This window comes from Dama dama, chromosome X (assembly GCF_033118175.1).
Source record: "Dama dama isolate Ldn47 chromosome X, ASM3311817v1, whole genome shotgun sequence".
Taxonomy (NCBI): domain Eukaryota; kingdom Metazoa; phylum Chordata; class Mammalia; order Artiodactyla; family Cervidae; genus Dama; species Dama dama.
This window is the reverse complement of record NC_083714.1, coordinates 12,643,169-12,666,282: the sequence shown is the minus strand read 5'-3', so window position 1 is coordinate 12,666,282 and position 23,114 is coordinate 12,643,169. Positions and strand designations below refer to the sequence as shown.

Genomic DNA, 23,114 nt, shown 5'->3' with positions numbered 1-23,114 from the left:
TAAAATTTTCTGTTTAGGACTATAAAGGAAAACTACATGGTACATGATAAAGAAATGGTGGAGAACAATCACAGAAATGATAATCATGTGATGTCCTAGAGGGGCTAACTATCATTATAATGGAGATCATATTACAATATATAAACTTACCAAATTAACATGTACACCTTAAATTTACACAGTGTTATATGCCAAATATATTTCAATTTAAAAAAGAAATAGTGGAGAAAACTTGTTTGGGCAGTGAAGAAGGGCAATCTATGAAGGCGACATTCAGGCTGAGATCTAAAGGATCGTGAATCAGCCAGGAGAAGATGGGGGAAGAGCATTAGGCAATGTAAGCAGCCTGAACAAAGGACCCAGAAAGGGATGACTCTGGCACATTCAAGTAACTTAATGCGGACTGGTGCAATCAGTGAGCCCACGGAAAAGCGGCTTAGGGATAAGGCTGGAAATGTGGGGCAAGAACCAGAATACGCAGATCTTACAGGCCATAGAAAAAAATGTGGACTTTATCTTGGATGCAGTGGGAAACCCTTGAAGGTTTATAAGGAGAGAAATTAAATTACTGATTTATATTTTAAAAAGATCATTCTTGGCTGCTTTGTATAGAGTAAATCATGCTGGGAGGTGAGGGGTACAAAAAAGAAACTAGTTAAGAGGCTACTACACTAATCCAGATGAGGCATTATGGTTAGTGTGCTGGCAGTGGAAATGAAGAAAAAGTAGATGAATTTTAATACATATACTTACAGGTATTAACAGTATTTAGAGATAGAATGCAATGAGGAGATGTGAGAAGGAGTAGAAAATGCAAATACTAACTCTCAGGCTTTGGTACATGTAAAAGTGTACATGGTATACAGTGATACAAATTTTAGAGATGAGGAAAACAGAAGGAGGAAAAGGTTTACTTGGGGGTCTGGGTTAACTCTGAGGACGTTAATTTTGAATGTCTGGGAGATAAGTCAGGAGATGTCAGGGAAGCAGTTTAATGCATGCATGTAACTCAGAAGAAAATTCTGTTTTAGAGATAGAAATGTAGGTGTTCCATAACTAGACAGCAATCAATACCATGAGCATTAATGATACTGCTAGGCATAGAAGGGAAGAAGGGGTCAGGACTATGTCTTGATGCTTGCTAGATAGAATAACATGAGCTTGCATAGAAGACTGAAGACTGACTGGAGATGCAGAAGAAAGATTAGGAAAAGGGAGAGAATATTTCCAGAATATTCCCTCGCAGAAGCCAGAGGGAAAGAATATTTCCAGAGGGAGCAGGTGGTCAACTGAATCAAAATGTAATGAGGAAGGTATCAAAAAGAACTGTGAGGCTGATATACACATTTGCAAGCATACCAGCCCATAAAAGGTACCTAAAGCCACAAGAACAAAGGAGAATACTTAAGGAGAGCTCATAAATGTGCACCTGTGCAACTTCTAGAAGCATCCATTTTAAGACAGAAGTCAGAGACATCTGACTGAAGATGCTGGCTTTCCAAATACTTTATTTAAAATGCTTACCTTTCCCATATGAGATACTTACCTTCATACCTGGGATCCCAGGAGGTCCCTATTATTAAAAAGAAAAGGAATTATATGAATGAGAGGGGAGGGAGCAAGCAAAATTGAAGAGGTTGCTATAAGACCATTCTGAGGAAAAGGTATCTTAAGATACTTAGAGATGACATTTATACTAAATATGCACTACAGAGTCTTTGCTTTTACCCAGCAGAAAGCTCTATGCACTACTAACTTCTTTTTTTACTTTATTACTTTGAAAAATACTATTTTGTTCCATAAAAATGCACTGAGCTCACTTTGTACACTTCTGCTTATGTCAATTCCTGTGTTCATTATAATTCCAAATTTTATAACTTACTGGAGGACCCTGTAAACCGGGAAAACCGGGACTGCCTGGAAATCCACGTTCTCCCTAGAAGGAGTTAAAAATAAAAAGCATGGAGGAACAAAAAACAAAGCATCATTATACCAACAAACAATAACTTACTGAAAAAATTTCTGCAAAAGTCATTTTGAAACATGCCAGATTGTCAAAAATTCGTTAGCCTTCACTTTTCAATTACCTTGATAACAACTATCCATATCATATCAACCTTCTAAGATACTTTTATCTCCACTCATGAATCCCGATCAGAAATAAAGGAAAAAAATCTTCTACTTTAGTCATTTTCTTCTGACAAATCCATTTTGAGAGAATCATACCACAGATTCCTGTCTATCATCACATTTAATAGTTAATGATCTGCTCCAATTTCCTGCCCATGTATTATATAGATTCATATTTTAACTGCCCCCATTGCTTTTTTCTTTTATTGTAAACTATTTCAAATTATTTTTGTAAAGAGGAAAAGATGGTAAGAAAGAATGCCATTAACATCACCAAGAGTACAATCATAGCAATAGTTTTAGCAATTGCAGGTCATTATGTTCTCTAGGCACCCAATTTTTCTCACTCCCTATTGTAAAGTACTAATACGGACATTTGGTTTAGAAAACAAAAGCTAAAATGGCTGTAGAAGAACCCCAATGCAACCTCCTTTCAAATATCCATGTGCTGTAGTACTTCTAGAAACATCCTTGTCAGAGGCTTAAAAGAGTAAATGATACAGCTACGTGCCTTTGACTTATTGTCCAATATCCCTTTCTCCACCACTTTTTACACATGGAAAAAATAAGCCCAGACAGAAAGGAAGTGGCCTGTACATCGAGTTTAGAAAACAGAGAGCAAAAGAATCCATATATTTTGACTCCATCTCTAGGGTTCATTCAATTAGTTACATAGTTAGAAATATAAGAATCCATTTAATCTGCAGGTACACATAATGCTTTTTTCAGGCCAGTATTCTGGATTGGGTAGCCTTTCCCTTCTCTAAGGGATCTTCCCAACCCAGGGATCAAATCCAGGTCTCCTGCATTGCAGGCGGACTCTTTACCAGCTGAGCCACAAGGGAAGCCCAGTTACAGAGTTAGAAATATAAGATTCCATTTAATCTGCAGGTGCAGATAATGTTTTTAAAAAATTTTGTTGCTTACATAATTGGAGGGGACTGAAATGCAAACGAATCATGAGATATGCTAAGGTGTTGCCTTAACAAGAAGAGAAAAAGATCCCTTTAATCACATAGCATACTATACTCATTGTAGATATATCTGGTCTTAATTAAAACTTTGGCTAGTGGTCTGTTTGTTGCTCAAGACATGCTAGCAAAAAACAATCAAATTACCAGAATAGGCACATGAATGTAGCCTGCTTTAACATGCAATATGCCATGCAAACTAACTCCATGTTGGTCCTATCACTGTAAGGTTGCCCCAAGCAAAAATGAAAAACACAAGTAAGCCTCACAAATCCAAAATCAGAATATTATTATTATTAGTGGCAAGGATGACACTGACTTGGAGAAATATTGGAGGTAACAATAACTTTATTGCCTACAAGTATACACTACAATGATTATCATAAAATGTGATGCCCTGCATAATGCAAAATAGTTTGTTCAAGTTATTTTAAATATTATGCCCTAATATAAAATATGACAAAAGTCATTAATTAGAAAGGTCTATGGTATTTCAGAATAGTTTCACAGAGTATTATGTGCAATATTGAAATGTCAAAAGGATACACAGAAAATAATATTTCATTAACCTATAGGAAAAGGAGAAGAGTGAGGGAATAAGAAATAGAAACAAATACTTGTAAGCTTTTAAAGAGCAAATTTTCCTCTCTTTTTTTCTTGCTCTCACTTTATACTTAATCCAAATACTTGGATTTAGTCTTGACTAAAGAAATGAGGGCCAGGAAACAATGTTTGTAGCATATGACACTTTATTTTCTCACTTGTTAAATTCATTATTTTCTATGATGGAGAAGTTTCAGGTTTCATACTAATAGTTCATAGTAAAAACTGATGTGGTCTTACATATAGATTTTTAGGATTCTTCTTCAGGAAGTTATTAGGCAAGATAAAAAAATTTAAGAATATGAAAGATTTGAAAATTTTAAGTGTACCTAGTTTAAAAAAAATCAAAGCTAATGAATGACATTCACAAGTATTACTCTTAACTGATAATATAGATGTGTGTGTATATATATATATACACACACACACATGTATATGTGTGTTTATATGTATAAACATATATATCCTAATTCCTTTTTAACTTTCATTTCATTCATTGAAACATGTATACTATCATATGTGAAATAGATCGCCAGTCCAGGTTTGATGCATGAGACAGGGTGCTCAGGGCCGGTGCACTGGGATGACCTTGAGGGAGGGGATGGGGAGGGAGGTGGGAGGGGGATTCAGGACGGGGAACAGATATACACCCATGGCTGATTCATGTCAATGTATGGCAAAAACTCTCATTCTACTTAACACTAAAACACAAAAGGGATTTGGTAGGTAATCTTCAACTCAATGCAATATCCCAACTAATTATACAGGCTTAAAGAATTACTGATGTTTCAGTATATTGAAAATGCTAACTCAGAACATACCCCATGTCTGTCCTAGACATGAAGCTACTATATCTCTTCTTTGACATTCTCGATACTGATTCCTTGAAATGTTTAAGTTCATTATTATCTAGCATATTGCCTAAGATTAAGTCAAATAAATCTCACCTTGGTTCCATTGCATCCAGGGATACCTTGAGGTCCTGGGGCCCCATCATGGCCTGGCATTCCCTTTGAAAGGGGATATAACACATGTATAATATTTCTTAGATTACTGTTTTAAGAGATTTTAAAAATAAGAAGCCAGATTCTACTTACAGGAAGACCTGGTGTCCCTGGAAATCCAGGAAGTCCAGGAGGACCCTATAAAAAGAAATAAATAACAATCAATGACAATAAAATAATATTCAACCTAAGGGAATTATGAAAACTACATTTAACAGCGATGGACAAAATGTGTCTCATTGATTATTTCCACTCATTCTTTTTTAAACACTATAGAAAAAACTATACATGTTTAAAATCTCTTTTATAGAAACCTATAGAAGATACTCCTATTTGGGTGAGTTGTTTTAATTGTCCTTAGTTCAGTTCAGTTCAGTCGCTCAGTCATGTCCGACTCGTTGTGACCCCATGGATTGCAGCACGCCAGCCCTCCCTGTCCATCACCAACTCCTGGAGTTTACTCAAACTCATGCCCATTGAGTCAGTGATGCCATCCAGCCATCTCATCCTCTGTCGTCCCCTTTTCCTCCTGCCTTCAATCTTTCCCAGCATCAGGGTCTTTTCAAACGAGTCATTTCTTCACATCAGGTGGCCAAAGTATTGGAGTTTCAGCTTCAGCATCAGTCCTTCCAATGAATATCCAGGACTTATTTCCTTTAGGATAGACTGATTGGATCTCCTTGCAGTCCAGGGGACTCTCAAGAGTCTTCTCCAACACCACAGTTCAAAAGCATCAATTCTTTGGCGCTCAGCTTTCTTTACAGTTCAACTCTCACATGCATACATGACCACTGGAAAAACCATAGCCTTGTCTAGACGGACCTTTGTTGGCAAAGTAGTATCTCTGCTTTTTAACATGCTATCTAGGTTGGTCATAACTTTCCTTCCAAGGAGTAAGCGTCTTTTAATTTCATGGCTACAGTCACCATCTGCAGTGATTTTTGAGTCCCTCAAAATAAAGTCTGTCACTGTTTCCACTGTTTCCCCATCTATCTGCCATGAAGTGATGGTACCAGATGCCATGATCTTAGTTTTCTGCATGTTGAGCTTTAAGCCGACTTTTTCACTCTCCTCTTTCACTTTCATCAAGAGGCTCTTAAGTTCTTCTTCGCTTTCTGCCATAAGGGTGGTGTCATCTACATATCTGAGGTTATTGATATTTCTCCTGGCACTCTTAATTCCAGCTTGTGCTTCATCCAGCCCAGCATTTCTCATGATGTACTCTGCATAGAAGTTAAATAAGCAGGGTGACAATATACAGCCTTGATGTACTCCTTTCCCTATTTGGAACCAGTCTGCTGTTCCATGTCTAGTTCTGTTGCTTCCTGACCTGCATACAAATTTCTAAAGAGGCAAGTCAGATGGTATGGTATTCCCATTTCTTTAAGAATTTTCCAGTTTGTGGTGATGTAGGAGCAGGCAAATTAGTGGATGAAATGTCTGTTCTAAAAAACAAAGTGATTCTCCCAGGTTTGTGATGAATCCTGAATACAGCAGGATATGAATAAGCGGCAAATACTGATATATCTGCCTCCGAGAACATCAATGTGATCACCCCCAAAATCTTAATCAAATATCCCTGTCAGGATTGGCAAAAAAATACAAGTTTGACAAAATCCTCTGTAGGTAAGGCTATGAATAAAAGGTACTCTCAGACAACTACTAATGAGATTTAAACACCATGGAGAGAAATTTGGAAATATCTAACAAAATTACGCATGTATTTATTTACTCTTTGAGGCAACTCATTTTAAGAAATCTATCCCAAAGGCACATAAGAAATTATAAAATATGAAATCCAAGGTTACTGACTGAATTACTGTAGCTGAAGTTTAGAAGTGGACATATAACCAGAGTTATAGCTGAAGGTTAGAAACAAGGCCTGCATGTGTGCTCAGTCATGTCCAACTCTTTGTGACCCCATGGACTGTAGCCCACCAGGCTCCTCTGTTCATGGAATTGTCCAGGCAAGAATACTGGAGTCGGCTGCCATTTCCTTCTCCAGAGAACAAATAGGGACAGGAATAAACAAACTAAGGTATATCTGCATAATAAAAAACTATGCAGCTTTAAAAAAGAATGTGGAAGATCTCTGTACCCTGAAATACATACTGATCTCCAGGATAGACATGTTAAGTAAAAGAAACAAAGTTTAAGTAGTGTATATAATATACTATCTTTTTATAACATAGGTAGTGATACTAAACAGTGAAAGATAAACAGAAAATGAAAAATAATTACCTCTGGGGGAAAGAGGAAAGAGAATGGGGAGATGGTTTGAACAAACCAATTGCAAAAAGAAATCTTTGAGACAACTGAGAAAACCTGAATATGGACTGAATTTTAAAGGATATTGAAAAGTTTTTGCTAAGTTTTTGAGGTGTAATAATGGCATAATGTGGTTATCAGTTCAAGAAACATAATATTCATTGGTGGAATGATGATGTGAGGGATTTACTTTAAAATATTACAGGCAAGAGTGGTGAGGTATAGATGAAACAAAGTTGTCAAAATGTTGATAGTTTTTAAAGCCAAGTAATGACTTCATGGGGGGTGTCATTGTAATATCAATATATTCTCTGTAAATTTGTGTATGCTTTAAACTTTCCATAAGAAGTCTTTTAAAATCTGCATGCCAACAGCTGCCTGTGAGCTGAGACCTGAGGACGCAGGAACTATCAGGCCACTGAGTTCTAAGCACTCTCAGACACTTTAAAGTGGGAAGGGATAGAGTGGACAGAATTTTTTTAGTCTCAGCAGTACTTAGGACATAGTTAATGGTAGCTATAGCTATTAAGATATATGTTATGTTATTATGAACAGCTTTAATAGTATATTGATATTCAGTTATGACAGAAAAACACAGAAGCATGTCTGCTAAAAAAATGTTAAGGGTTTTGAGTTTCTTCCTTGCTTTTCCACTGCTCTACCTACACCAGTCAAAAGTAGCACATAAGGCAAGCTATGTGTTGTTAAGACGTATATAGCAAACAGAATATTTTAAATATTTAGGTAAAATGTATACATCTACTAAATTTCTGGAGATCAGAGGATCAGAATGTTTTTCTTTGTAATACACATAAATATGCTAAGCCACCACCCAAATATTCTATATTCAAATTCAGGGACCTTGTCAATCTATGAACACAGAATTTCAGAGCTAAAAGAGACCGTGGAGATTGTCTTGTTTGACTTTCTAATTTAACAAGTGAAGAAACTGAGGCTCAGAAAAGTTAAATATGATTTTCCAAAAGCCAGTACTATTTATAAACTATAGTTTCCTCCAAATCTAAAACACACTGAAAAGTATATGTCTACTTAAAAGCTTTTCAGAAAAATTACACTAAATGTGCACTTAAATTTTCAAACACGTCTTGAATTCCAGAACATTAAAACTTGAAAAATCCTACATCTCAGAACTGATAAAATACTGTATTCTTCCAAAAATAGTTATTCTTTTTTTAAAATATTTTGCTATAATGTAGTTACATGGCGGTATAGGCAGTAAAACTTTATGGAACCAACCTCCTTTTTCAAAAATAGTTATTTTTTAACATAATGGCTTCAACTAGAGCTTCCCAAACTTGTTCTCTTCAAGACACACAAATAAAATTATACTATTTTACCTGGTTCCCAGGGAGGGTACATGACCTGAGATGATCAGTTCTCTGAACTCTGAGATGATCACCCTGGTTGGGTAGTTCTGCTTTAAACCACTTGTGTGAAGTATATTTTTAAGAATTTGAAAAATTACTGAAATTCAACACTTTCACATTTCTCAACCATAAGCTACTTTAAAGTCTTCTTATATTAGTTTAAATAGACATCTGACTATATAAAGACAACTATCAAAATACTAAAGAAAGGCTAATTATAGACATATGAACTCTGAAACTTTAAAAGACTTCACTTTGATTCCTTAAAAAACTGGAAATAGCACTGCCATATGACCCAGCAATCCCACTCCTGGGCATACACACCAAGGAAACTAGATCTGAAAGAGACACGTGTACCCCAATGTTCATCGCAGCACTGTTTATAATAGCCAGGACATGGAAACAACCTAGATGTCCATCAGCAGATGAATGGATAAGAAAGCTATGGTACATATACACAATGGAATATTACTCAGCCATTAAAAAAGAATACATTTGAATCAGTTCTAATGAGATGGATGAAACTGGAGCCCATTATACAGAGTGAAGTAAGCCAGAAAGAAAAACACCAATACAGTATACTAAAGCATATATATGGAATTTAAAAAGATGGTAACGATAACCCTATATGCAGGACAGAAAAAGAGACACAGATGTATAGAACAGACTTTTGGACTCTGTGGGAGAAGGTGAGGGTGGGATGATCTGAGAGAATAGCATTGAAACATGTATATTATCAAGTGTGAAACAGATCGCCAGCCCAGGCTGGATGCATGAGACAAGTGCTCAGGGCTGGTGCACTGGGAACACCCAGAGGGATGGGATGGGGAGGGAGGTGGGATCAGGATGGGGAACACATGTAAATCCATGGCCGTTTCATGTCAATGTATGGCAAAAACCAGTACAATGTTGTAAAATAATTAGCCTCCAACTAATAAAAATAAATGAAAAAAATAAAAAATAAATCATTAGTTTTAAAGCAAGAGCAAAAAAAATAAAAATTAAAAAATTAAAAGACTTCACTTTTCTTCCTGCATTTCTATATGAGTCTTTTTCCAGTTGCCTTATAACACTTCAGTAGCTTCTCCATTTGACCAACAAAATATTTGATACAGCAAATATCACTTACTCTGATCCCTTTTGGTCCTGGTGGTCCTGGAAGTCCATCATCACCCTGAAAAATACAACATAATTTAGTTATGTTTCCTTCAAAAAGAGCCCTCAAATAACTAACTTTGTATTGTAAACTGAGACAAGTTTTTGTGAACCTTTGTGAAAGTTAGTGATAAATTTATATACTCAAGGAAGAAGTATTTATTATTGAGACTAAAAGCACTAAGATAAGTCAAAAGCTAAAAAGAAAGGCCTTTATTTACTAAGAAGAAAACTGTTGACATGCAGAAGAAACCTTATACCTGTAAAGTTAGTTCTGAATCATGTCAAGAAAATGAAGATTAAATAGTGGTACAGGTATCCCTCAACTCATTTGTGCGTGTGTGCGTGATCAGTCGCTCAGTCATGTCTGACTCTTTGGGACTCCACAGACCATAGCCCACCAGGGATTATCCTGGTCCATGGATTATCCAGGCAAGAATCCTGGAGTGGGTTGTCATTTCTTCTTCCAGGGGATCTCCCCGACCCAGAGATCGAATGCATGTCTCCTGCATCTCCTGCATTGCAGGTGGAATCTTTACCACTGGGCCACTGGGGAAGCCCCAAATCATTTATGCATTAACAAAATTAGAGCTGAAAATCTGAACAGTTTCTATATTGTGTCAATCTGCTCACCATGCTGCTAACAAACAGCATCACCTCTGAACCTAAATATGAGCTGTTCATGAGTTTGCTGTTTTAAAGCTTTGCTACGTTTTATACAGGCACTTCCTACTGTCAGAGCTAAGAAGGAACAAGAAAGAGCCACAGACTTTCCTTTCAAGCTTCTGCTGCAGACTCCATGCAAAACAATCCTGCCCACAGGATTGTTAATCTATTTACCCATTTCTAGTTACAACTGCATTGCTGAGAATTTAAAGTCTTGCCTCACTAAGTTTTCCTAAGTAGTTAAAAAAAAAAGGTGGGGGGGGGGAATAAAGAAAACCTAATCCTGCTCCAATAGGCAGGATTTTCAGTGGAACGTACAGTTAGTAGGCCACCATCTGAGGCTTTAGATAGTTTTACTAACTTGGGATATCTTGCTTTATACAAGCTTCCAAACTACTCTACTTACAATCCTAGAGATTCCCTTAGAGGTTCCTTTATGCCCATGTCACAGCCCCTCTTCAATCAGTAAAGCTCTGTTTTTATCTGTTTTATTTGGGGTTTCATGAAAAATTTTATTTGGGGAAAAGGTTACCTGATGTATTAGTTTCTTATACTGCTCTTACAAATTACCACAAACTTGGTGGGCTAAAAAAATACGATCTTACATACAGTTCTGGAAGTCTCAGTGGGAGAGCTGTGTTACTTTCTGGAGGGTTGAGATTTCATTTATTTTCTTTCTCCAGCTTCGAGAGCTACCAGCATCCCTCTGCTCATGGCTCTCTTCAATCTTCACATTCAGTGACAGCTGAATGAGTTTTTCTAACATTGCATCACTCTGACACTGATTCTTCTGCCTCCCTCTTCCACATTTAAAGGACCCTTGTGATTATACTGGGTCTACTCAGAGTAACCAGAATAATTACCCTAGTTTAAAACCAGTTGCCTAGCGGGCACCTGTAATCTTAATTTCACTTACTTTTATAACCTAACATATTCACAGGTTCTGGGGATTAGTTACGGACATCTTTGGCTTCCTGGTGGCTCAGATGGTAAAGAATCCACCTGCAATGTGGGAGACCGGGGTTCGATCCCTGGGTTGGAAAGATCCCCTGGAGGAGGGCATGGCAACCCACTTCAGTATTCTTGCCTGAAGAATCCCAATGGACAGAGGGGCCTGGTGGGCTACAGTCCATGGGGTTGCAAAGAGTTGGACACGACTGAGTGACAAAGCACAATTAGGAGGTGGATATTAATCTGCCTGCCATACTCTGCTTGCAAACAAGCTTAATAATCTACTCTTTTCACAACAGATGCATCTCTAAGGAACTTAAAGTAAATCTAAATCTATTTTAAAACTAGAAGATTGATTGCTCAATGAATCATTTTATGTATTCCCACTGAAGGCAGAAATAAGACAAGGATGCCTTAATACTCTACTGGCCATACTAAGCAACATGTCTAAATAAAAGAAATCAGAGGTACAAAAATTGGGAAAAATGAGGCAAAATGAATTATTTGTAAATAATATGTTTGTATGCATGGGAAATCCAAATTAATTAAATGAAAAATTACTATAATCAATAAAATAATTCAGTAAGGTAGCTGTATATAAAAATAATATGAAGAAATCAATAGTTTTCTTATATACCAACAACTACCTGTTAGAAAACATGATGGAAGAAAATATGCAATTTATAATAGCAGAGAAAGATAAAATATTTAGCATCAAACTGAATAAGATGTATAAGATTTGTAAGACAAAGTGACTAATGTTTACGTGGAAAAATAAGTAAGCAATAACACTGAGAAAAATTCTAAAGAATAAAAGACAAATGAGGAGACACAAGCAGTGTCAGATAAAATACAACAGGTCAATAATTAAAATAGTTTCGTTCTGATATCTGAATAAGCAGACCATTGGAAGAGTATGAGAAGTCCAGAAACAGGTCCATATAATCATGTGAATTTGGTATATAATGAAAATGCATTACAAATCAGTGCAGAAAATTATATTGGGGCACACTTGTGAGGACATCTAGAAAATAAAAGTAGAATTTATATCACAAACCATACCAGGGTGAATTAGAAATTGATATAATATTTACATGAAAAAAGTGAAACTATTAATATACTGGAATAAAACATGGGAGAATTATTTTACAATCTTACAGTGGGGAAGGCATTTCCTATTCAAAACCAAAAGCCATAACAGACCTTTGATAAACACAGAGGGACATAAATATACACATACACAGATAAAGGGCAATCTCCCTGAAATATAAATAGCTCACTAAAATATGAAAACGCCAACAATCCAGTAGAAAAGTGGGCAAATTATATAAACACACAGTTCACAGAAATGAAAAGATGCTCAATTTTCACAAGAAAATAACATGAGTACTCATTACGAATGTATAGACCTCAGTGGCTAATGGACACAGCGGAAAGGAGGTATTTTTCACTGTATACATTTTAAGTTAATTTATTTTGAACAAAATGAATAGATTATGGAAAATCAATTATTTTTAAGAATAAAGAAATACTTTGGAAATTTTTATATATGCACTCCTATATATGTTATTTATATATATATATATTTGTTTTCTATACTTTTACTTTCATATACAAATGTATACAGATTAAAGAATAATCATACAAAATTTTTGACTTGGCATGTACATTAATATATACACATGTCCAAACATCCAATCACATAAAAAGTATAAATTCAGCTATATTGGGAAGTATGAAGTCATAGTGGAGACTGAAGCACAACGTGCTTCCAATTAAAAAACCCCAGAGCTTAGAAAGCAGTGAAACCTTCTCATTTTATGGATACAGAAATGGAATCACAGCAAAAGATTGAATTGCTTTCTTAATTTAAACTGCACACAACTACACCTTTAAAAATTATCATACACTGTACAATAGTCCCAATTAATTGTAAATAATTTAAAAAAAAAACCTAATGCAGTTAGTTTTTAAAAATTTGACATAAATTATATTAAAACTGAAACCACTCAGTGAGCATGGTGTGCAAGAAACTCAGCACCTAATACCAGGTAAACTCAGATACAACAAATGTAACTTAATTTTTTTATGGTTCAACTTAATTACTAAGGATCTATTTCACTAACATTGCTGAAATTTAACCTCAATTGACTGGACTTCCCACCTCATTTTCACAAGGCTGTGCCTAAGTTATGGAGAGCTTAAGTAGTTTCAAGGTGTTAAGGGGGTGAGACAGTCTAGTCCAAGCTGGAATTCATCGAGATGTCCTTTGCCAACAGTGTGCATGGATTACTGCTGAGTTAGTGCCCAATTCTGGGCTTCCCTGGTGGCTCAGCTCAGCCTGCAATGTGGGAGACCTGGATTTGATCCCTGGGTTGGGAAGATCCCTTGGAGAAGGGGATGGCTACCCACTCTGGCCTGGAGAATTCCATGGACTGTATAGTTCAAGGGGTTGCAAAGAGTCGGACATGACTGAGAGACTTTCGCTCACTGGGCTTCCTTGGTGGCTCCAACGGTAAAGAATCCACCTGCAATGCAGGAGACCCCGATTCAATCCTTGGGTCAGGAAGATTCCCCTGGAGCAGGAAATGACATCTCACTCCAGTATTCTTGCCTGGAGAATCCCATGGACAGAGGAGCATGGAGAGCTACAATCCATAGGGTCGCAAAGAGTTGGACACGACTGAGCAACTAAGCACCTAGGGCTCAATTATACCCACTTGACTCAGATCTTTCTGCTATTTCTGTGCTGCGCTTGGGTGTACAAGAAACATTCTGATGTTTTATACCTCATTAGACTAGGAAATTCTGTTGTATGTCCCACCTACTTAAATTTTATGCAGTCATTTGGAGTTTTGCTTTTTCCTCAGTGTAAAAGTTCTCTATTCAGGAAATTTATACAAGTCATGTCTGTTCTTGAATCTAACATAATTCCTTGGTGAACTACCACCTCCTCAGAGATTATGCACAAACCTATTCCCATAATCTATGCTATGGTATAGTAAGTGTTAAAAAGTATTATGTATTTAAGTTAATTTTCCCCCTTTACTAAGAAGACCACTTGGTAAGTATCCATTTGATTCCCTTCATGCTCTAATGGCATGATGTACCACTATTCCATGAAATAAAATTAGGGGAAAAAAAGGGTTTTTAAACCAGTTTTCTTTTCCAGGAAAATGAACAGAACTAGCCCTTTCATCTATCAGTTCATCAGTCCAACTAATACAGATAGTAAAGGAGAATGAGCCAAAAGAGCCATTAAAAAACTCCAAAACTTCTCCCAATCTTAAAATTCACTATTATTTCTTCCCATTCCATATCTTAACATGCACATAAGATGTTATCCTTGCTCATGGCATAGGAGAGACTGCCCACACAGAAGTCAATGGGGAGAAGTATCACCAACTGACAGGATGGCAGCATCTTTGGATCTTTGAGCATGGGTACAGGAGAGGGAGGGTGTATGTACCTACCCTTTCTTCTTCCTCTCTCATAGAAAAGCCTGCGTGACTTCCTCCTCACCAGATTCATTGATACAATTGTCTCAGATAGTCACCACTCAATCTGACAAACTGGTAGACATGTCACCCGTCACCCAGCCCTGCAGATAAATGTCTGCTGTGTCCTTGAATACAACAAATGGGTATTTCTCTAAACATGGAAATTCTTAGTACCTCAGATATCCCAACATTGTTACACTGATGTGTTGCCACACTTGGACTCTGATGCTACAGAAATAAAACACCTCTTCAGATGTCAACTTGTTCTTAAGTTGGGATTAACTGAGGCATCTGGGAAAACGGATATGGGATTTGCCATTGGAGCTATTTTGACATCAATAGTGGTGGCCTTCTCCCCCATACATTCCCCTACCTTATACAAATTTTGCAATTCCACTCAAGGACTCTACTCGCCAGGAGGGACTTCTGGCTGTTTGAGTCCCATGATTATCAATAACTTTTACCCTCCCATCACCATGTGCACCCCACCTTGGGATACTTCTTTTGTAAAAGTCAGGCCTTTGACTTTCTGACCAATGTACATAATGGGGGCATTGACAAGAGACTTCTAAATATTCAAACAGCCTCTCCCAATGAGCACATCACAGTAAAATAGAGTAAGAGTGGAACTCAAGGTAGATTATGGTTACTCAGGAGAATAGTCTGCTCATGTTTATGTTCCTGGCAGCTTTTCCCACTGTCAGGACCATTCATTAGAAAAAGTTGTGCGCAACTTGTCCTTGAAAGTGAAGTGAAAGTTGCTCAGTTGTGTCTGACTCTTTGCGACACCATGGACTATACAGTCCATGGAATTCTTGGCAGCATACTGGAGTGGGTAACTGTTCCCTTCTCCAGGGGATCTTCCCAATCCAGGGATCAAACCCAGGTCTCCCACAATGCTAGTGGATTCTTTACCAGCTGAGCTACCAGGGAAGCCCAAGAATACTGGAGTGGGTAGCCTATCCTTTCTCCATGGGATCTTCCTGACCCAGGAATTGAACTGAGGTCTCTTGCATTGCAGGTGGATTCTTTACCAGCTGAGTTACCAGGGAAGCCCCAACTTGTCCTTGACCTCTACTAAAGTCATTAATGATACCACTTCAGCTTTGGAAGCACAACAGACCAGCCTCAACAACCTGGCCTGAGTAGTACTGGATTAACAGCCTAGTCTTCAACTTCCTGCTGGCCAACCAAGGAATGGTCTTGCTATTGCCAGAACTTCATGATGTACCTACATCACTAAAACTGGCAAGGTAGAGCAGTCTATCACCAGACTTAAGTCTTCTGGCTCTCTAAATTTGATCAGATGGGCTATGGGCCATCTATTCCTGGCTTGGTAACTGTATGAGCCACCAGGGAAGCCCAGTGGTTGGGGCTGATGGTTACACTCACTCCTCCAGGCAGGCCTGATCATCCTGCTTGGAGTAATTTTGATCAACACCATGATCCACTGTAGCCTCATACTAATTATATTGTGACATAACTCCTCAAAGTCCGACCCATCCAGGTCCATGTTGGAGTGACCTATGTTTCTCATGGGTCTTAAAAAATCAAGAGATGAAATTGAGGATTCTGGCTCCTGGCTAAAGACCTATGTGTGATTTTTCAGACCCAGCCACAGGCAGTTACAAAGACCTCATGGTAAGCCTCACATAGAAAAGCTGCCCATCCCATGCCAGAAAGCCTCATATAGGAAAGCGGCCCATCCCACACCAGAATTAGTGCACAGCCAATGCATGTCAGTCTCTGAAGGGAGTTGTAGTTAGGGCATCAGTCCTCCTGGCTGATCATGCTCTTATGCACATCTGCATTGAAAGACCTCTTTATATGGAGCCTTGGTGAAGACCTCTTTATTGAGTGCAGGATGGGGACCTTGAGGACATTTTTTTCTGTTCTCTGTACTTTTCCACTCCTAGCTCTTCCGTCTCTCCCTTCATCCATCCAGCTCTCTGGTATACTAAAAAAACAGCAATTTTTTCCCTCCAAGTTTCTGCAGCAATGAAACAATTCCCCATGCTGAAGCATTTGACCCTCACTGGTACTTTTCCACGAGGAAAAATGGAACAGTGGGGAAATCCACACTTTCTCTGGTTTATGTTTTGCTTATACACACTGTCACAGTAAGTGACTAAAAGCTTGACTGTTACTTTCATTTTGGCTTGTTGTCTTAACCAGTACTCTGACACCTGGCAGTTCAGCTCTCTCCAGCTCAGCTGAGCTCCTGACAGGACTTAATTTTTGTTCAGGATCCCAATAACCACACACCATTAACAGTATCTTCCAAAAGCATTTGAATACAGCAGTAACATTTAGCCTTTTACAGAAACCAACAATGAAGTATAAATTCTTGGCCATTCTACTGTTTTATTTAAATATTAGTTTTTGGCTGTAATTCAGTAACTTTTTAATTCATCTGACACTTATCCCATATTAAGACGGCTTCATTTCTTTGGTATTACTGACTGGCAACTTGGCACGTACCTTTTGTCCCCGAGGCCCTGGGGGCCCTTCTGGACCTGGAAATCCAGGCAAACCTGGATGGCCTTCCAAACCTGGAAATCCTCTCTCCCCCTGCAATTGGACAAGAAAGAAAGATAAGGTCACTCGTCAATTTTCAAGCAGAAGCATGGATGAGATTCAAAAACATCAAATGACTATCTAGAGAAGATTAATTTATTTATGCTAAATTCAAAGTATCTACTAACATGAAGAAAACTGTATGAGTAGAAAAACACAAACCACTCTAAATTTATATCATATTTGGTAATGTAATCTCTTGCTTTCTCATAAAATTTAAAGGCTTATCAGAGATGAAATAAAGCTGAAACATACTGACATGAAGAATTTAACAGGGAAGATGGCAATAAATTCAGGAAACTAGGTCTGAAGGGGTTACAATGAAATAAGTGTGGTACACAGATGAAGAAGGTTAAAAGAACATCAGAGAAGATTTCAGGTTTGTAGTAGAGCATAGAGTTGTAGGATTATTCATAATGGAAATTAATTAGCTGGTTAGGGAAAAGTTAGCTAGAAAAGGGCTTGATAATATCAAGATCTTTATATATTTTTTCTGATTGTAAAATTAAATTAAAAAAGGAGTCCATGTTTGTTCTGGTAAAAAAGAAAAAGAAGAAACCACCACTAATTATGACTCAAGTCCCAGTTCTGACCACAGCACTTATCAACACCAGCACAGGAGGGCTGCCTACCTACTAGTGAGGATCCACCACATCTTGTCAGCATCTATCAACAAAGGTTGCCTGATGTGCAAATCTCTACAACCAGATAGGTGGGGGCTACAGAGCCACCATGTGTACTAACATACCATTAGACATATTAGAGTTAGTTAACTTGCATACAATCAATTATGCAAAGAGTAAAAACCCCAACATCTCCAGGGGATCCAATCACAGAAAGCAAATTCACCACTATTACATTTAAGAACCCCAAGGGCTCATAGTTCCAAGGCATGAGCTTTCAACTGCTCGGCTGCACGCAGTTCCTCTACTTTTCTAAGGCTTGAAGGTTGAGTCTCTGGCCAAAGGCTCTGGACCTTGTTCTGGGAACCCCTCTCCCCAGATTCTATCCACAATGATAGCCTAGGCAGCATGTGAGAAAGATGAAGCGTATATATCTACAAGGCAACTGACTAATGGCCCATAAGAGGCATATACCCCTGGAGGTTAAGGAACAACAGACTTTCATTCACAATCCCAGTGGGCATGTGTGTGTGTGTTAAGTGCTAAGTTTAGCCTGGATAGCTTAGATAATCTTATACTGAATAATTTCTTGTTATGTTGAGTCATACTATAATAAATATAAGAACTTTGAAAAGGCTACTTCTGGTCAATTTTCACTTATTACTTCAAAACCAATGAAGCAAATGTTACCCAATTAATGGTAGGTCTCCACATTCCTGTAGCATTGACCATAATTATCATTATTGACATGTTACTGTATTTTCTATTTTCAATAAATGTATCTCTTTGTTGTTTTAATTACTCATAGGATTGTGATAATTTAGCATCCAAAGGGCTTCCCTGGTGGCTTAGATGGTAAAGAATCATCTGCAATGTGGGAGACCCAGGTTCGATCCCTGGGTTGGGAAGATGCCCTGGAGAAGGAAATGGCAACCCACTCCAGTATTCTTGCCTGGAGAAGTTCATGGACAGAAGAGCCTGGTGGGCTAAAGTCCATGGAGTCGCAAAGAGTCAGACATGACTGAGCAACACACACACACACACACACACACACACACACAGAATCTCAATTCCATTATTTTGAAGGAAACAGAACAAGAAAAGAGAAATAGAAGATTAAAAAATTTTAGACCTGGATTGCCTCAATTCACTACATAGCCCATTTATAGCAGAGCTGGTAATAGAAATCTAATCAAAAGTGCCAGTCAGAAAGGAAGCTGGGATGAAATAAAATGATCTAGTTGGAGTAGATTTCCATAAGTGGAAAACACAGCTATGTTTTAGGATTTCCGCTGGTATTTAGAGCATATCTCTGCCAAAACTTGAGGCTAATGCTTGAAGAGAGCTATATAGTTTCAGAAGCCAAATTGCTACCTGGGCTATAGATAATAGAGGACTAAACTAGAAACTGAAAGTAGAGAGTGCTAAAAAGCTTAACTACACTTGTATTAATAAAAACCATATACCTATACCAGATTCCTATCCTGAAATCTCCTCACATAATAGTCAAACAATGTTGTAGTCCTATCTAGTTGACAGAGCAGTATCATCCCAAGAAAGACAGAAGGGCAGCTACTGGAGGAAAGTAGCAGAAAAATTGCAATAGCAACCCCGAGTCTTCAAAAGGTAGAAAGTTTCCTGCAGTAGAAACTATAGAAGGCTTCCATGAGGAGAGAGTGCAAGAGGGTCCTCTAACCTAATTCCTAATACAGGAAGTAGGGAAAACTGACATTTGTTGCATGCCTACCCTTTCTACTGGTTGTCAGGCAATTATTTAATCCTTATAAATACCTAGATTTTACTGTAATTTGCTAGTTACACTCACTAACATAGAAAATGATGTGGTATACTTATTTCTGAAGGTCAAACTTAAAAAAAACTGGTTTGTGCTGCCTGCCCACATTTGGATAAAAAAAAAAATTATTCTCATTTTTCTTTGTGGAATAATAGTCTTCTCTCTCTGCCTGTCCCTTAAATATTGGTATTACATTGAATGTCCTTTTTTGACCCTTTCTCTGGGATATCTCAAATATCAACATATTTTTTCCTAAAAGCTGGGCTCACAGGGCCAAATGTCTTAAATATCTCTTATATATCACACAGGCACCTAACACTCAACAATAACAAGAGCAAATGTGTACTGAATGCTTTCTATGTGCCAGAGTTCATTCTTAATTCTTTCCATGTTTCATCTTATTTAATCCTCCCAGTGACAATATTCAGTTCAGTTCAGTCGCTCAGTCATGTCTGACTCTTGCGACCCCATGAATCGCAGCAGGCCAGGCCTCCCTGTCCATCACCAACTCCTGGAGATTACTCATACTCATGTCCATCGAGTTGAGGACACCACCCAGCCATCTCATCCTCTGTCGTCCCCTTCTACTCATACCCTCAATCCCTCCCAGCATCAGGGTCTTTTCCAATGAGTCAACTCTTCGCATGAGGTGGCCAAAGTATTGGAGTTTCAGCTTCAGCATCGGTCCTTCCAATGAACACCCAGGACTGATCTCCTTCAGGATGGACTGGTTGGATATCCTTGAAGTCCAAGGGACTCTCAAGAGTCTTCTCCAACACCACAGTTCAAAAGCATCAATTCTTTGGCACTCAGCTTTCTTCACAGTCCAACTCTCACATGACCACTGGAAAAACCATAGCCTTGACCAGACGGACCTTTGTTGGCAAAGTAATGTCTCTGCTTTTTAATATGCTATCTAGGTTGGTCATAACTTTTGTCCCAAGGAGTAAGTGTCTTTTAATTTTGAAGTAGAACCTACTTTGTGAGTAAGAGGTACACATAAAAATTTAACAGGAAGGCCGCTTTATAATCATAATAAGAAAGTTATGTGATCATGGAAATAAAAAATAAATTTTAAGAATAGTTTCTTGGGGCTTCCCTGGTGGTACAGTGGTTAAGAATCCACCTTGCAATGCATGGGACACCAGATTGATCCCTGGTGAAGGAGGATTCCACAAGCCATGGAGCAACTAAGCCTGTGTGCTGCAACTACTGAAGCCCACAAACCCTAGAGCCCATAGTCTACAACAAGTGAAGCCACCACAATGAGAAGGTCCTGTACTGCAACTAGAGAGTAGCTCTCACTCACTGAAATTAGAGAAAGTCTGAGTGCAAAAATGAAGACCCAGCACAGCCAAAATGTAAAAATAAATAAAAAATTTAAAAAACAGTTTATTGAAACAGATACACAATTAACAGGAAAAATACTGGATTTCTGAGGATAGGAAAAATTAAAATTAGGACAAACTGTCACAGTGACAATTATAATTAAAATTATTTGGGGATTATACTATTGTAAAAAGTAAAAATTATATAAACATATGGGCAAAGCAATACCCTTAAAAGACAAATGGAAACAATGACTTAATTAGGTAATGCAATTATAATGGTTTTACAATTATATAAATTATGGGCAACTGTGTCTTCTTTTGTGTAATTTCTATTGTGTTTGTAATTATATAGCACAAAGAAATATTTGAAGTGATTAGAACAAGAATATGGATCTAATTTAGGAACTGTCAAAATGGAAATAATCTAGGTCAGAAGATCTCAAATTTTAGCTTGCATCAGAACCACTTGAACAGCTTGTTGAAACAAGGTTACCTGGTCCTGCCCCCAGAGTTAGATTTAGTAGGTCTGCTATGGAGCCTAAGAATCTGCATTTCTAACAAGCTCTCAGTAAATGCGGATGCAACTGGTAGAGGGGCCCACTTTGTTTAGATAATATTTGACTATGACATGAATTTCGGGATGTCAATTAATTGATTTCTTGTTCTCATCAGCAGTCTGGTGAATTTTGTTTTTAGCAGTATGTACTTGAACTCATTCCTTTGGCAAAATGTACATGCTTCTGTGTTAAACTTATTTTTAAAAAGCAGTTTTATTGAAGTAAAATTAATATACAATAAATTTCACTTAAAGTACACAATTTGAAAATTTTTGTCATATATGTGACAACCAAAATAATGAACATATCTATCACTCATAAAAATTTCCTTGTCTTTTCAACAAATGGTGCTGGAAAAACTGGACATTCCCTGCAAAAAAAAAAAAATCTAGACACAGACCTTACACCTTCACAAAAATTAATTCAAAATGGATCAGAGACTTAAATGTAAAATGTAAAACTCCTAGAAAATAACATGGGAGAAAACCTAGACGACCTTGGATATGGTGGTGACATTTTAGATGTCACAACAAGGGCACAATCCACAAAAGAAATAATTGATAAGCTGGACTTCAAGAAAAACTTCAGTGAAAAACTTCTGCTCTGCAAGAAACAATGTCAAGAGAATGAGAAGACAAATCACAGACTGGGAAAAAATATTTTCAAAAGATACATCTGATAAAGGACTGTTATCCAAAGTAGACAAAGAACTCTTAAAAACTGAACAATAAGAAAACAACCTGATTTAAAAATGGGCCAAAGACTCTATGGGGCTCCCCTGGTGGTTCAGACTGTAAAGAATCAGCCTACAGTACAGGACACCTGGGGTCGATCCCTGGGTCAGGAAGATCCCCTGGAAAAGGGAATGGTTACCCACTCCAACATTCTTGCCTGGAGAATTCCATGGTCAGAGGAGCCTGGAGGGTTACAGTCCACGGGGTCACAAAGAGACACAACCAAGAGACAGAGACTCATTCACAAAAACTTTAACTGATACCTCACTGAAAAAGATATATAGATGGCAAATAAGCATATAAAAAAATGCTCCACATCATATGTCATCAGGGAAATGGAAATTAAAAAATAACAATGAGATACCTCTACACACCCATTAAAATGGCCAAAATCCAGGGTATTGACAATACCAAATGCTGACAAGGAAGTGAAGCAACAGGAACCCTCATTCATTACTGGTGGAATGCAAAATGGTGCAGCCACTTTGGAAGACACTTTGGCAGTTTCTTACAAAACTAAACATACTTTTATCATATGATCTAGCAATCGTGTTCCTTGGTATTTACCCACAGGAGTTTAAAATTTATGTCCATACAAAAACCTGCATGTGAATGTTTATAGCAGTTTAACTCATAATTGCCAAACCTGGAAGCAACCAAGATGTCTTTCGGTAGGTGAACAGATAAAATGTGGTGCATCCAAAGGAATATTATTAATATCAGTCCAGAAAGAAACAAGCTATCACACCATGAAAAGACATGAAGGAAATTTAAATGCATAACACTAATTGAAAGGAGCTAATCTGAAAAGGCTGCATACCATGTAATTCTATCTATATGACATTCTGGAAAAGGTAAAAT

At 37.7% G+C, this 23,114-nt stretch overlaps 1 protein-coding gene across 1 annotated transcript in view; it reads right to left on the bottom strand.

The window, feature by feature from the left end:
* Nucleotides 1-23,114, bottom strand: part of COL4A5 (collagen type IV alpha 5 chain) — a 239,754-nt gene that overhangs the window by 98,536 nt on the left and 118,104 nt on the right. The window contains exons 3-8 of the mRNA XM_061135980.1: nt 17,118-17,207; nt 9,494-9,538; nt 4,802-4,846; nt 4,652-4,714; nt 1,883-1,936; nt 1,547-1,573 (exon numbers count right to left, since the gene is read on the bottom strand). Of these exons, the coding sequence (XP_060991963.1) occupies nt 1,547-1,573; nt 1,883-1,936; nt 4,652-4,714; nt 4,802-4,846; nt 9,494-9,538; nt 17,118-17,207 (324 nt within the window). The remainder of the gene's footprint in view (nt 1-1,546; nt 1,574-1,882; nt 1,937-4,651; nt 4,715-4,801; nt 4,847-9,493; nt 9,539-17,117; nt 17,208-23,114) is intronic.